This window comes from Strix uralensis, chromosome 2 (genome assembly GCF_047716275.1).
Source record: "Strix uralensis isolate ZFMK-TIS-50842 chromosome 2, bStrUra1, whole genome shotgun sequence".
Classification (NCBI taxonomy): Eukaryota; Metazoa; Chordata; class Aves; order Strigiformes; family Strigidae; genus Strix; species Strix uralensis.
In genome coordinates, this window is record NC_133973.1 from 37894618 (window position 1) to 37908754 (window position 14137).

General features: G+C 41.8%; 1 protein-coding gene across 14 annotated transcripts in view; it reads right to left on the bottom strand.

The window, feature by feature from the left end:
• Window positions 1-14137, bottom strand: part of PRDM15 (PR/SET domain 15) — a 42802-nt gene that overhangs the window by 21622 nt on the left and 7043 nt on the right. For 8 of the 14 annotated variants that reach the window (XM_074858388.1, XM_074858385.1, XM_074858386.1 and 5 more), the window contains 8 exons: window positions 12420-12513; window positions 8424-8577; window positions 7327-7579; window positions 6036-6158; window positions 3533-3631; window positions 2520-2744; window positions 1701-1836; window positions 417-598 (listed from right to left, as the gene is read on the bottom strand). In XM_074858388.1, coding sequence (XP_074714489.1) covers window positions 417-598; window positions 1701-1836; window positions 2520-2744; window positions 3533-3631; window positions 6036-6158; window positions 7327-7579; window positions 8424-8577; window positions 12420-12513 — 1266 coding nt within the window. Of the gene's footprint in view, window positions 1-416; window positions 599-1700; window positions 1837-2519; window positions 2745-3532; window positions 3632-6035; window positions 6159-6996; window positions 7305-7326; window positions 7580-8423; window positions 8578-12419; window positions 12514-13334; window positions 13440-14137 lie in introns of those variants that run through there. The other 6 variants (XM_074858391.1, XM_074858394.1, XM_074858395.1 and 3 more) reach the window with 5 other exon arrangements.

The following is a 14137-nucleotide window of genomic DNA, read 5'->3' on the forward strand; positions in this document are numbered from 1 at the left end:
ATCCTTAGGTCACGGACCACTGGAACTGCAGATCACAAGCTAAAAAGCACTCAGCTGACATTTACACAATGTTACCCACGTGCCTGTGAAGGTGGGGGGCGATATCTATGTCCATATTTAAAAGGAAGAACAGTTTTGGAAAAACCATCACATCATTGCCCCCGTTTAAAATATGTACCTAAATTCAAATTTTAAACACTCTAATTTCAACTTTCAACTATTACCTTCTCATGCTTTGGTCTGCAAAACTAAAAGAGTTCCCTAGAGAGAGGTTAAGAAAAAGAAAAAAAGAAAAAAAGAAAGAGTTCTATTAAAATTATGTATCCCAATATCTAAGAATAGCCTAGCTCTTTTAATCAAAGGTGGAACCACTGAGAGACAAAATCAACACACAAGTGAGGCAAAATCAAACCCACCGTGGGAACGGATGTGCCTGCTGAGGTTGCTGCTGTTCTGGAATATCTTACTGCAGATACTGCATTGATAGACTCGCTTGTGCTCCCCAAGTTGTTTTATCAGCTTCCGCCGTATACCATGTCTACTGGAGAGAATTAAACTTCTTTTGAGGGACATGGTGTTTTGGTGATGAGCAAACCTACTGGATTAGAGAAAGAAAGGCAGGGACTGAAAGGTATCCCACAGGTCGCAAGAAAGAGTCCCATCAGCTGGCAAAAGCTAGAGGAGTGTTATGCTCAGCTTCTGGCAGGAGAGGGGGGGCGGGAGCTTCCTCACTGCCAAGGCACCCTCCTGGCCCACCCCCTGGAAGCAGCAGTCAGAGCGTGGCTCACTCCAAATTATCTTCACCCAGCACAAACGAGGAAAAAAGCAGCAGCCACCAGCCTCAGAGATTCTCTTTGCAGGCCCCTCACAGGAACATAAAGGATCTGTTCTGCTTATCCTCTAAAAACATTAGCACTACTTCAGCTTGGAAAGCTTGGCAGTTTGCATGCAGAAGGCGTGTATGAGAAGAGGGCAGCAGGGTGCCAAGAAGCAGTACTGTTGTATTTCCCAGCACAACCACCCGCTGGAATGCATTTTTGATGGCTCTGTGTCTGCTAAGGACTTTAACATATAGCATTACTGGCTAATTTTGAAAAGTCAAGTGCTTTATTTTACAAAAAATAATTCAAAAAGTCAATTTTACCAAGACAAAAAGACATAAAAGAATCTAAATTAATCAAATAACATTTAAGAGTCTCCCTGAGGTTCTGTTATACTGAAGTTTTCCCCTCCCACTGCTCTAAATCTGAAGTATCACACAGACAAATCAACACGAAGTCATTCACGAGTTAAGATGACAAGCAAGACTGAATAATAATAATGGTAAGCATAATTTTTTTAGCAAAAATCTCTTTGCCTGTTTTATGACCAACATTCAACTGAAGTAATATTTCACCTTGCAGCTGCAGGAGGCTTTTGGAATCACACTGAATAAAAGCAGTAACATGATGGAAGATGAAATTCTCATGGTTTATGCTCCAAAATTCTACCACCAGTATCTCAACCATCTGTGCACCATCCTTCAGTGTACAAGCCATCTTTGTGGCACCCAAAGTCAGCTCTTGTAGCAGCAGCAGCATCACACAATTCTACGCTAATAAAAAGGAGTATCTGTGGGCTCAGAAGTTGAGCAGAGCTGTTACATGCTATGTAATCTTAATTAAGCCTAAGAGGAAATTTCTGCATCCCAGAACACTTACTTTGTCACTGAACTGATGCTATTTGTGGTGCTAGGCATCTTTCCTAAAACCAATTCCATAATCCTCTCTTCTGCGGCTGAAGGCAGGGCTACCTCTTCTGGTGGGACCTCAGTTACAACATCAGCTACACGTTCCACTGCAAACACATCATAAAAATACAGTGTTAATGTAGATAGCTAGAAATAAAAACCTCAAATGCAGAATTTGTAATGAGATGTGGCACTGAACACATTATTTGTTCACATACATGTTATTTGTCAACGACAAATAATGGATTGCTAATGAGTAGGTAGCACTTGCAGAGAGTGTGGGCACTGAAAAGTAAGATGTAGCCAACGTCTCTTACAAAGGCCTTATTTCTTACCTTTTCATCCTATTACTAAGGGGTCAGTGGACTATACATCATGAAACTTCCTACTAGAACTTATCTTAAAGAGAAGCAAGGCCCTGAAAAAAGCCCCTTTCAAGAATAAACCTTAAGGCACCGAGAGGAAAGTATCTCCTCTTGAGAGAGAGGATGCTTTGCCTCCTGTTCCTTCTTGCAAAAAGCTAGGCAGGTCTCTCATAACCACTATTCTGTGTTTCTCTGGGCCTCTCTATTACTAAAACTGTCACAGAAAAATGCTGGTAATCTAAGTGTAGGTGCTGCAACATTTAGCATATACAAGGCCCTCAGAGATTATTAACAAAGTTTGGTTTAGTGATATAACTAAAAACCTCCATCTTGTCTCTGTGCTATGTTTTAGGCCTTTCTGAGAAGGTATCAATACAGACATATGAGGCAATAGATGCTTAGCATTTTCTTAAGTTCTGTTTCACCTGCAGAATCTTTCTCTTCAATAACGACAAGAGGCGTTTCTGCTTTTGCTGTTCTGGGCTTTCTTCCCCGCCTGGCCTTCCTCCTTGAGTCTGTACTGGCACTGGCTGCATCACAAATCACTGGCTGATCCACAGCGGGAGCCTCTGCTGCTTTCTCTGCAACAGCCTCATTTTGGCTGGTTTGGGGGGCACCTTTAGCTTGTTCCAGGTGACTCAGCAAGTGGTCTGTGTGGATAGGAAAGAACAAGAGGGTAAGGAGGAAAGAACCTGTCATGAAATACTCAAAGGGAGAGATCCAGCTGAAGCCTATCCATCAGGTCAACCTTACTTAGCAGAGACCCAATTATTTCAAAAGCAGTCACAATATCTTCCTAAATAAAAGAATAGAGTCTATTAAACATTGAAACGATTACTCCTAGGGACTGAATTTTTTAAGAGATTTGTTAGATATCACTGGAAAAAGGTTGTGCCCCCTGATAATGGGTACATTTTTCCAAATGCCCAAGTTATTTAGTAGCCTAAGTCCCCTTTTCAAAAATAATTCATCAAATGGTCACAGCTCTTAAATATACAAAGTTCTTTTGAAAACTGCATAAAATAGCTGCAAATGAAATGCAGAAAAAAAATGTTTTTTGTTATCTTTACTAAATCTGTGCCATAAATACCAGACAGACAATATCACTAAGTATAAGCTGGCATCACTAACCTTATACACTGCTCATGCAGTTCCCCATCCTTGATATTCCTAACATTCACATGTCATCCTCTAGACAACAGTTTTATTTCTTCTAGATTCAACATCACAGGTGTTTGCCCAGAGACTGACCACTGCTACATCCAGAATATCACTGTTTTACCTTCCCCGCTACTCTTTTCTTAAAGGAACACAAAAATTAAAACTTTTATCCTACTGCACCATGAACAAGGTATGGCTTCACAGTATCCTGCTCTGGAAGAGCATAATTCTCCTGATGCTTCTCAGTACTCTCTCATTAATCTCTAGCACTTCTTACCTGTCAGCATCTGAGGCTCCTGAAAAGCCGAAGAACACACTTTACACGCCCACTGGCTGGACTCTGCTTCTGCAGCTCCACTGCCTTCTGGAGTGTTCACTAAATCACAACAAGAAGAAATACTGAAAAGCTTTGAAAATGGGAAGGTGGTAAATCCCTGTAGCTTTGTTTATCTTGCAATAACTCCCTGGGTATGACAAGTTACGATTTAAGCAGTAAGAGGCCCACAGGGGCAGCTAGTACCACTTCAGGATTTTCCAAACATGAACACTTGAAACATCAAAACAGATGAGAAGTCAGAACAGAAACTAAATGATGCCAGGAGAGAATATTAGTGCTCCTGTAAAGTCTTGAGGGTCCCTTTACCACTTTCTAAAGAACTGTGATTATCAAAGTCACAATATAAAGTAATTTTTAGCACCTTTAAAACTGGGGTTACCAGTCTTATTCTGGGTCAGCTGAGGACAGAAGCAGAAGCCTCCTTGCTCTTTGTGAAGAGCATTGCAGAGTAAGAACATTTGGATTAGCAGAAGTAAGGGTGAGGACAATGAAAATCTGGTTTTGAGTGGTGTCATTAATTAGATGTTCTATGAAACCACCATATTCATGTTTTAATTAACATATCACCTCACACCAGAAAAAGAAAGTAAAGAAGAAATTAGGGGGAAAATGGAACTGGAATGAAAAAAGAGGAAAGTGGTTACTCTGTTCACAGTCCATTGCCTTTAAGTCCTTGGATGATATATATGTCTGAATTTGTCAAGAAGATCTGATAAATCTGGACTGGTTCAGAGATTTTTCTGGTACACACAAAACTGAATATTCCACAGTCTACAAGACTCCCCCAGAGGAGGAAGATGACACTGAAATTAGGTTAAGTGAATGGCAGCACAGGAGATTCAAACTGTACCTCAGTTTCTGCCACAGATTTCCTGTATGATCGTTAGCAAGTCAACCTCTTTCTGCCTGAGGACCCCATCTGTAATGGGATGATAAACTTACTTCCTCCTTTTCACTGTTGGCTTGTAAACCAAAATAAAAGATTATCTGAGGGGGAGGTTGTTCCCTGCTATAAATTATGTTCAACATTCTGCACTACAGAGGTGTGATCTCATCCATGCTGTAATAAATAAATAAAAAATGACTAGACAATTCAGCAACAGAGATTCCTTCTTCACAGGCTACATAACGAATTTCTTATCTTGAGAGCTCTGTCCAGGAGGCCAAAACCAATGAACCTAAACCCCAAGATCCTGCATAACTTTAAAAGAAGTCAGATTGGTAAGCCACATGTAAGCTACTCTATCTGTCACATGAAGTTGCAGGCTAGTAAAACTGAAAAAGCACTATCTGCAAAACTGAAGTCTGTCTTGGAAAATTATCCCTGACTCTGCACTTCTCTTGCTCCTTAGCTGCCTCAAGCACTAAACCTAGAAACCCTAGTTGTGCACTGGTTTGCCAGGAAGAGTCAGGTCCTGTTTATGTTCCCACTTCTTCAGGCCACCAGGGCAGCTGCAGGGCAAACCAGTTTACTTGGAAGCACAGATCTGTCAGTTGGCAACTGCTTTGTATGGCTTAAGGTAAACAGTCAGAATGAAAAAAGAGGCATATTTTGTTTTGAAAACACCAGAACACTATAGTAGTGGGAACACTTTAGGCTTCCCAAAGTATAAAAGACAGCATTTTGTTTCTATTGAAGCTGGACTTACAGACAGTAGGATGAAGGATGTAGGAGGGGCTGTTCAAATTCTTCATAGTTTTTCCCCTCCCTGGAAAAATCAATGATGCCAAACTGAAAGACAACTCCCCAGACAACTTCACATTTTAGCTGTGAGAGTATTCAAGTTCAATGAATGGATCTTCTGATGAATTTCTCTGTGGACATCTCCAACAACTCTCCTCCTCTTCTTATCAGAGATTAGGGGGGGCGGGGGTATTGGTTCATAATCGACTAGTTATTTCCTGAGCCATATGTTCTTTGCCAAGAATATCCGTATTGCTTATAAGCTTATCTAAATTTGAGTTCCTGTAATCTAGAACAGTCCGAACTCTAATAGGCCTCTGGTATTATTGTAATTTGGGGATGGCCAGTGTTCTTGTCATTTCCAAACAGCACTGTTCTTACATACACTCAAGTCTCATGTTTTCTTCTAGAACATGATCATCTGAACGATTACACTTTGCACAGAGTCTGAAGATTTTCTTTGCAATTGCCCCCACCCCAACACTAACCACCTCCAAATTTAGAAACAGTTGTTGTTTTCATGAAAATCATCTGCCTAAAGGTTTATTGGCCCCTCTATCACATTTTAACCTGCATGTGTATCTTAAGCACCATGCTCATGGAAATAAAAAGAAAAATCCAGACTTTCAAATCATCTCCAAATTAATATTTGCTGAAAGTTATATAACCATAATATCTGCACAGAAGTGGTACACCTAACAGCTCTTTAGATTTGTTTCTGTCCTCTATCTCCCTTAAAAATACTGCAATTTTGCATACCTGCTGGATCAGCTGCTGGTATGCTGGATTTCTTCGTTTTTTTATGGGGTAAGACAGCAGACGAAGGTTTTGAAGGGATTTTATTCCCCTCTTTATCAGATTCCATCACTACCAAGCACGTATCTGTGAAGAGGAAAAACAGTTCCTTTACTTTACTTTCCAGACCCTTTGATTCTCTTGCTCTGTGCTGAGGGCAGTAACCAGTCAGAAAGCTTTGCCCTGTAGCAGGCCTGCAAAAACCATTCTCATGTGAAATCCTAACCAGGACATTCTTATGCCCAAATCTCATACAATGTGCCTTTCATATTCTGGAGCGTATAGTGAAAGTGCTGAACAGAGAAAGCAGAACGTACCCAAACAGTATTTTTAAATAACCACACGCACACAAAAATAAATGAACAGGTTAAACCAAAGAGGAAAAAGATGAAACCTCTCAGTTAATACCAACTGGAAACCTCTGAGAATTCAGAAACCTGTTAACTGCATTGATTCAGCTGTAGCACATTAAGACTGTGCTTACCATCAAGATCAGCCATAAAGCATGTTGATGGCAACGGCCTCTCCCCAAGCCATTTGTCACCCCAAACTATACTCAGCGTAGCGGTAATACCATTCAGGGAGTACCCCCAACTCAAGAGCAGAAAGAAAATGCCCTTGCAGTGCTAAAGGATCATGCCTTTTAGCTGTAGAAATGCAAAAGCAGAAGAAAACGAAGGTGCAGAGGAACAAAAAACTTCTGGCAATTCTAAAAAATCTGCTGCCTTTCTTTGCCAATGCACAAGCAATCATGTCGAATGGCAGTTCACTCCTGAGCTTATCTTATTCTAGTGGGTCCCACGTGAGGTCACATAAAAGTTGTTTTTTAGAACCGTTTAACAGTTCTGAGCAAAACCAAAACATTTTCACTACAACTGAAAAAGAATGGCTTCTTTAGAAAATCTGAATATATGTTCAGACTTACACTGACACTTGGGTTCCTTTGCTGTTCTGTCCAGAAACGTTTTTGATGCAACCACCAGTTCTTTAGTTAAAAAACTATTTATCCGGTTTGTTCATTCTGAGGAGGCTGAATCATCAACTAGGCCATCCGTTTTCAAAAACTCAGTTGTATCATGGTGAAGAATCTATGCTTTTTCTTGTAGGGCAAGCATGTATGCAGGTCAGCCTGACTCTAAAGGCTAACAGGGTCAGAGCCTATTTCATAAACAGCACTGTCAACTACAACAGTAGGGGACTATCAGTCCCTATCAGGACTGGGCCCTTAGGAAGGAAAAAAGGCCCCCACACATACCATTGGCAATACTAGTGACCTGCTTCAGCATTGGCTTTTCCATTTTTTTGGCGTAAAAAGCTGCATACCACACTCGCAGCTCAGTTCCTGGTGGGATGTCCCGGGACGTGGTGAAGTAAATATCATTGTCATGCTGGAAGGCAGTTAAGTTTTGATGCTCATATTCAGTGGCTGGTCGCACCATCATCATCCAGTTGCAATCATCTTCATTTGAGGTATCAAAATATACCAAGGGCCCATCCTTCCGGAACACCTGCCAAGCAAAATATGTATATAATAAAACCCTAACAAATAATAGAAAGTTAAGAATAATTTTTATTTTCTGCTTTTGCAATGGCTTCTATTCAATGAACATCAGAGACCAAACAAGCCTCAACACCTGCATCAGGCATGTTTCACATATCAGTCACATCCTCAGATGATTAAGTCTGAGACAGGCTACCAAAGGCAGGATGGGAACAAACTGAACTTCTAGCCTAAGAATTCTTGCTATAGTCACCAGTTTCTCACAAAATTTGAATGACTGAATACAGGAGAATGGAGGGGAATCCAAACAGCATGCTGTGAAACACCCATCAGCCCAAGCCACACTTCTAAATCATTTACTTCTGAGTTAGGTATTACTGAAAACTAGGACTGAATTCAATTTTTACCATAGCGTTTTTCCTACCAAAATGCCAGACAGAAAAAAAATATTTATTCTGCGTGTTCCATAAAACTAATGCATATGTCACTCATTAAGCAAATACAATCAAATTGAAGAAACTCATTCAAACAACTGAAATGAACTGCCATAGTCATTGTCCCTCTCGTATCATCACATGCAGAAGGTGAAAGATAAGCAGTTTTGCTGACTGTATCCTAGCCCTATCTCCTATAGGGATGTTCACGACAAACATGCAGAACGAGACTCTAGTTTGGTTCTTCTGTAGCTTGCCCAGAGAAAGTTTAACTAGTCTGATATAGGGCATGCCAAAAAAATGTCTCAAATAACCCCCTTACACACTTTTTTTTTTTTTCCCATAGCGTTAGATAGTATAAATTCATCACAGATAAAACTGACTCCTTGTTATTGCTTTTCATGTGCCTTGTCTTACCTTCAGGGGAAAAACGGATTCTTTTTCCAGCTTGGCAACTCTCTTGGATTCAAATGGGCCAAACTGGGTACGTTTCACTAGCTGAGTCAGAGCAAACACTCCTTCAGTCCCATCTTCCAACTGTCTTATCTCCAAATTAGGAGGCAGAGATGACCTAAATATGGAAGAGAGGATTGAGAAAAAAACCCACAATTACACATAGGACAACACCGCAGGAACCCATGGAAGAAAGAAGTCAACATCTATTTTTCCAATCTCCAGTGACAGCAAAGTTTTCTGATCAAAATACCCTAACTTTGAGGATTTATAAATAAACAGAGAACAACTACCAGCAGTGAAGGAGGGCCACATCAGTGATTACTTGAGAGCGCTCAACCCCTGTAAGTCCAGGGACCTCACAGGCTGCACCTTCCAATACCATAGTGAGACTATTCCCTACCATCTTGGAAAGATAATGGGCATCAGGGGAGGTCCCCAATGACCAAAGAAAGTCAGATGTTGCACCCATCTTCAAAAAAGGCCAAAAGGATGACACAAGGAACTACAGGTTTATTGACTTCACTTCAGTCCCTGGGAAAATCATGGAACAAGACCTTTTGGGAGGTGTTTATGGGCACATGAGGAGAAGGTGACTGGAAACAGTCACCATGAATTGATTAAGGGCAACTCATGCCTGACAAACTGTTTGCCTTCCTGGATAAAATTACCAGGATTGTGGATGAGGGGTGAGCAGTGTACATCATTTCCCTTGACTTTAGTAAGGCTTTCAGCACTATCTCTGTATCCAAGCTGGGATGTCATGGTCTGGATGAGTACACAACTACTAGAGTAAATAACTTGTTGGGTGGTCAGGCTTAGAGAGTCATGATCAACGGTTCTTTACACCTGGAGGCCACAACTGGGGCACCACAGAGGTCTGTGCTGGAACCTGCACTGTTTAACATCTTCATTGACAACCTAGAAGGGGCAATGGAGTGCACTCTCATCCAGTTTGCAGACCACACTAACTGGGGGACACAGTCCGTATGTCTGAGGGCAGGACTGCTATCCAGAGAGACCTGGATAGCCTGAGGAGATACACTGACAGAAACGACATGAAATTCCAAGGACAAATGCAAAATCCTGCACCTGGGAAGGAAGAACCTTAGTCAGTACCATCACTGGGGAGAAAGACGCTGGGGGTGGCAGTGGGCAGCAAGCTGGACATGAGGCCACAGCATGTCCCAGCAGCAAAGGGGGCCAAGCGCATGCTGGATGGTATGAACAGGAACAGCCAACTGATTGAGGCAAGTGACTGTCCCCCCCTGCTTTGCACTTGCTAGATCCTATCTATCTATTGCCTCCTGTTTTGGGCTCCCAGTATGGGAAAGACATTGACAAACTGGAGTGAGCTCAGGGGAGGACCACCAGGATGGTCAAGGGCTAAAGCAGTCACCCTGTGAGGAGAGGCTGGGGAAGCAGAGCTTGATCAGTCTGGGGACTGTGGGATCCCAAAGAGCCACCTGTGTACACCTAGAGGGATGTCACTGAGATGGAGGAGTCAGTCTCTTCCCACAGTAGAAGAGCAGAAGAGCCAATAAGCATAAAAATGAAAAACGAGCGGTTCAGCCCAGATGTTAGTTTTCACTGGAATATCCTGAGACCTATTCCAAAATGAATTATCCTATGACTCTACAAACCTTTAGTTATGATCATGCTTATTTTAAAAAGTAACCTATATCCCTTCCCAAATTAAAACTTAATTAAATACTTATGCAGATCATAGCCCTAAAGATGAAAGCCCTGGAAGTTTCCCTCCTGTCTTCTAGCTCCCTTATTACAAACATTGATACATTGATCACAAGTGCTTGTGTGCTCCCAGCCCCTCTCATTTACCAAACAAGCTTCTGAGAAGAACTATATGTAGTAAATATTGTTACTACATGAAATACACAGAGAATGCCTTCCCAGAAAATCATATGACTGGAACCACCACATTGGTTTTACAGACACCAAATGCAACCCTGTTTTTTCACGTCTATGCTAATGGATGAAAAGCTAAAAATAATCAGACAGGCTACTGACTACTCTATAGAAGCTGACACTGGCAGATCCACTTTCCTGTCTAGATGAAGAGAAATACAAAAAGACTACAATCACAGTGATAAGCAAATGAATTGCAAAAATGCTTTCAGTTTTCATTAACAGAATATGTTAGTGAACAGAATATGTTCACTGTTAGAGACAGTGAAGTTCAGAAGATGTTTGTTAACACTTCTTTTCTAACCACAAAGCATCCATTTTATCTTTTCAGTAGGACAGAGAAAACAATGATCAGGTGGTTAAGCAACTAGACTGGTTTTTAAGAGATTCATATCCAGTTTGTGGTTAAACTTGCCCTCAACCTGAGGGTTAAGTTGCCCTCAACTCACTCTCTCAGCTACTATTCCCCAGATGCAAAATAAAGGCTGCAATTACATTTCTTCTTTCCCTTTCTTATCTTACCTGCTTCCAACTGTAAACTCTTCAGGAAAATAAATATATTTTTCTGTAACATGGCCATTTTTAAACTCTGCTTTCAAATCCACTATCCAGCAGCCCACACTTCCACTAGGGAAAACTTAGCATCTGCATGTCAAAAAAAGTCTGAGAACCAGTGCATGCACCATATTTGCAAACATTCACAGTTGGAACATCTGGATCTATGGTAATTCTCCACTGTACAAATAAATAAGAGCGTTAAGTTGCGAGGCAAAAAAAGAAAAAAAGAAAAAAGATAAGAAATAATAGTTTAACTTGTCATCGAATCTGCTTAGTATGGGCTAGAGACTTACTGCACTGCCCAGTTCCCATGAGTAAGAAAAGCACCTCTGTAACCAGTTTCTATTATTCCTACAGGCATTTTGAAATTACCCACTAGAGGTTAGTGTCAGGGCTGTTAAGACAGGAGTCCTCATTAACACCTGCTGCAGGGGATCATTCAGGCAGGTTTCCAGGTACAGGAAGGTGGTGCCTGGCAGGAGCTGCAGGGAGCTTCATTTTCTGGGAAGGCCCAGAAAAATGGCTACAGCTCCTGCACAAGTGCGGCCAGTGTACACCGTGGGACACCAAGAGCACCCTGCCCAGGCAGAAGGGGTCACGGCACCTGTGCAACAGACTCAGCATGTTCAGTATTTGTTACAAAGTTGATCCTGGGAATACACAGTACTGCCTGCATAGCCAGCATGCCTCAGACTAACTGCCCACGTGCCCATGTTTGCTGTCCATGACTTCCCAAGAAGAAATACGGAAGCCGTAAGCACATTATATAATACATGAAGCCATTTGAACTCTCTTCCCTTTTTGGATTTCTACCATATCTTCATGATAGTGGTTTCTTTCCCTTAGACTTCCATTTTACACCTTAATATGAATTTTGCTGACAATGCCCAATTGCCTTTCTCTGTAAAAATCACTACTCAGTGTTGTTTTCTCCTAACTAGATTTAGTCTATTTGTTTCTTTTGACAAGCACAAATGTTTCTGCTGTGCTGTCACAGATCTTCTGACAGAAGCATTATCCCTAACCATTCATAAAGACTCACAATAATGAGAACAACTTGTTTTGCTTCTCAGTGGAGGAACCACAGAGGTTACACCAAGCAGGAGGACACAACCATTCACATGAATGAGAAATCCTCATATGTTTCTCTGAAACTAGTATGGTACATCTGAGACAGGGGAAAAGTCGCAGGTACTTGACCAAGACAGAAATCATCACCCCATCTGGCACTATCTGACTTTTTGCCAGAAATCTCAGCAAAAAAGCCAAGTCCTGATGAGCAGCAAGTTATTTTTTGGCTTCCATTCAGTAGAGCACTTCAGTGCGTGCATCAATTTTTCTATTTAATCAAAGCCATGTGCTTTCTACAGATTGGGACTTCACTTCTCAGCTGTCAGCGTGACACCCATTAAACACAAATATGCTTTAAAGAACACGGATGTTGGGTTAGTCAGAACTAACACAAACGTTCCTTACCTTGCTCTGCTCAGCACAAAGGAGTCTTTGACTGTCACCACTGGGCCTAGTTCAGGACACTCTGAATCATGGTACTGCCTACAGTCCTCGCACCCTGCAAGGAAGCAGACAGCATACAGAAAGGTTGATGAAAACACTTTTGTAAGATAGCTGCCTCCTCCTTTCAAGGACCAAATACAAAATCTAGCCCCAGACAAAATACATACATATAGAGGCAGATGTTTATTTATGTTGTTTAAAAGAACATGCATAATTGAACATCAAGTTGATAGCTGGCACCTGTGTAGGTGAGGTAACACACACCATGATCAGTACTATCAGAAGACAATTGTTTAAATTCTCCCTCAAAGGAAAATAATTGCCTTATACCCACAGTAAATATTCTGCTTACAGATGGCATTATTCTTCAGATAAAGTGCCCTAACATCTAGCAGCTACAGAAAACCACATTACTACCTTCAACAGAACCCAGGCTTTTAGAAACATCTTGGGTAGTGTGGTCTTTTTAGTGACAGGAAGCATAAACCCAGTACCAGCAACGGAACTGGCACAGGGCCTCAGCAGGGCATGAGCCACGCCTGGCCTGCTCACACTCCTTACCCACAGTGCAGGGAGAGATACCTCCAAGATACCTGCTGGTGTCTTTCCAAACAAGTCAGCTGGCTGCACCATACCCTTTGGCCACTTCTTAACTCACTGTCAGCTTACCCAAGCTAACTTTTAGTTTAAGTGGCTATATATTACCCAGAACTGAACGGTTCCTAAGAAACAATTTTCAGACCAGGATAATTTGAGGCTTTCTAAAATAAGCCAATTTAACAGGATTTCAAATGCATATACATTGCTTCATTGTGAAAAACAGCTGTCAAACTGCCCTGCCTGGTCAGCTGCTGATGCAGCTTAAGAAGTCATCACCTCACAGGGGTTATATTCCTATAGTGCAATTTCCATCTGTGCTCCATGCTCATGAGGGCGAGTCAGGTAACCTCAGTAAGGATGCAAAGCAGAGGGTGGTTACACCTTGTTTGGGAAGAGAACAAGACAAAAGTCATGTCATTGCAGGGTATACCTCCTCTGGTAAAGCCAGTCTGTACTCCTAACCGGAAACCTCTCCCTCCCAGTATTTGTCCCAGTGAACTAACAAAAGGATTTATTCTAAGAGGTGGAAAAGGGATCCCAAGCTACAACGCACAGCTCCATGCTGTTTCCTCTTCTGGCAACAAAAACAGCTTAGCAGTGAAAAATCCACATACATTTGACAAACGGCAGCACCAGCTCGTGCAACGCCCAAGCCTGGCCGCTGCTTCCTGTACAGCTGTTTGTGCTGCCTTCTGGTGAATCAAGGAATGAAACAACCAGCTTTTCCCATCAAGTTTATTTTTCATCTGAATGAATTTCCCAGTCCAGTTTGCTGTAGAGCACCAGATTGCTGTATCACAGGAAAAGACCAGTGGGCAGGTGCTATCCACACAGCATCAAAACTAAGCCTACAGCCAAACGGCCTCCCCCATCCTGCACTGTTACCATATCCCCCCTGCCTTAGGTGTGCCTGCAGCTCACACTGTGCTTTAACATTACTGAAATAATCTGAGCTAAATATAAATTTCCAAAACCACAGAGGGCGGAGGAGTCAGAGAGGAATGTGTAAACCAGACTGCTGAAAAGAACTGGATTATCATCCACAAAGGGTTGTCATAACCAACAGGGACAGGAAGGCA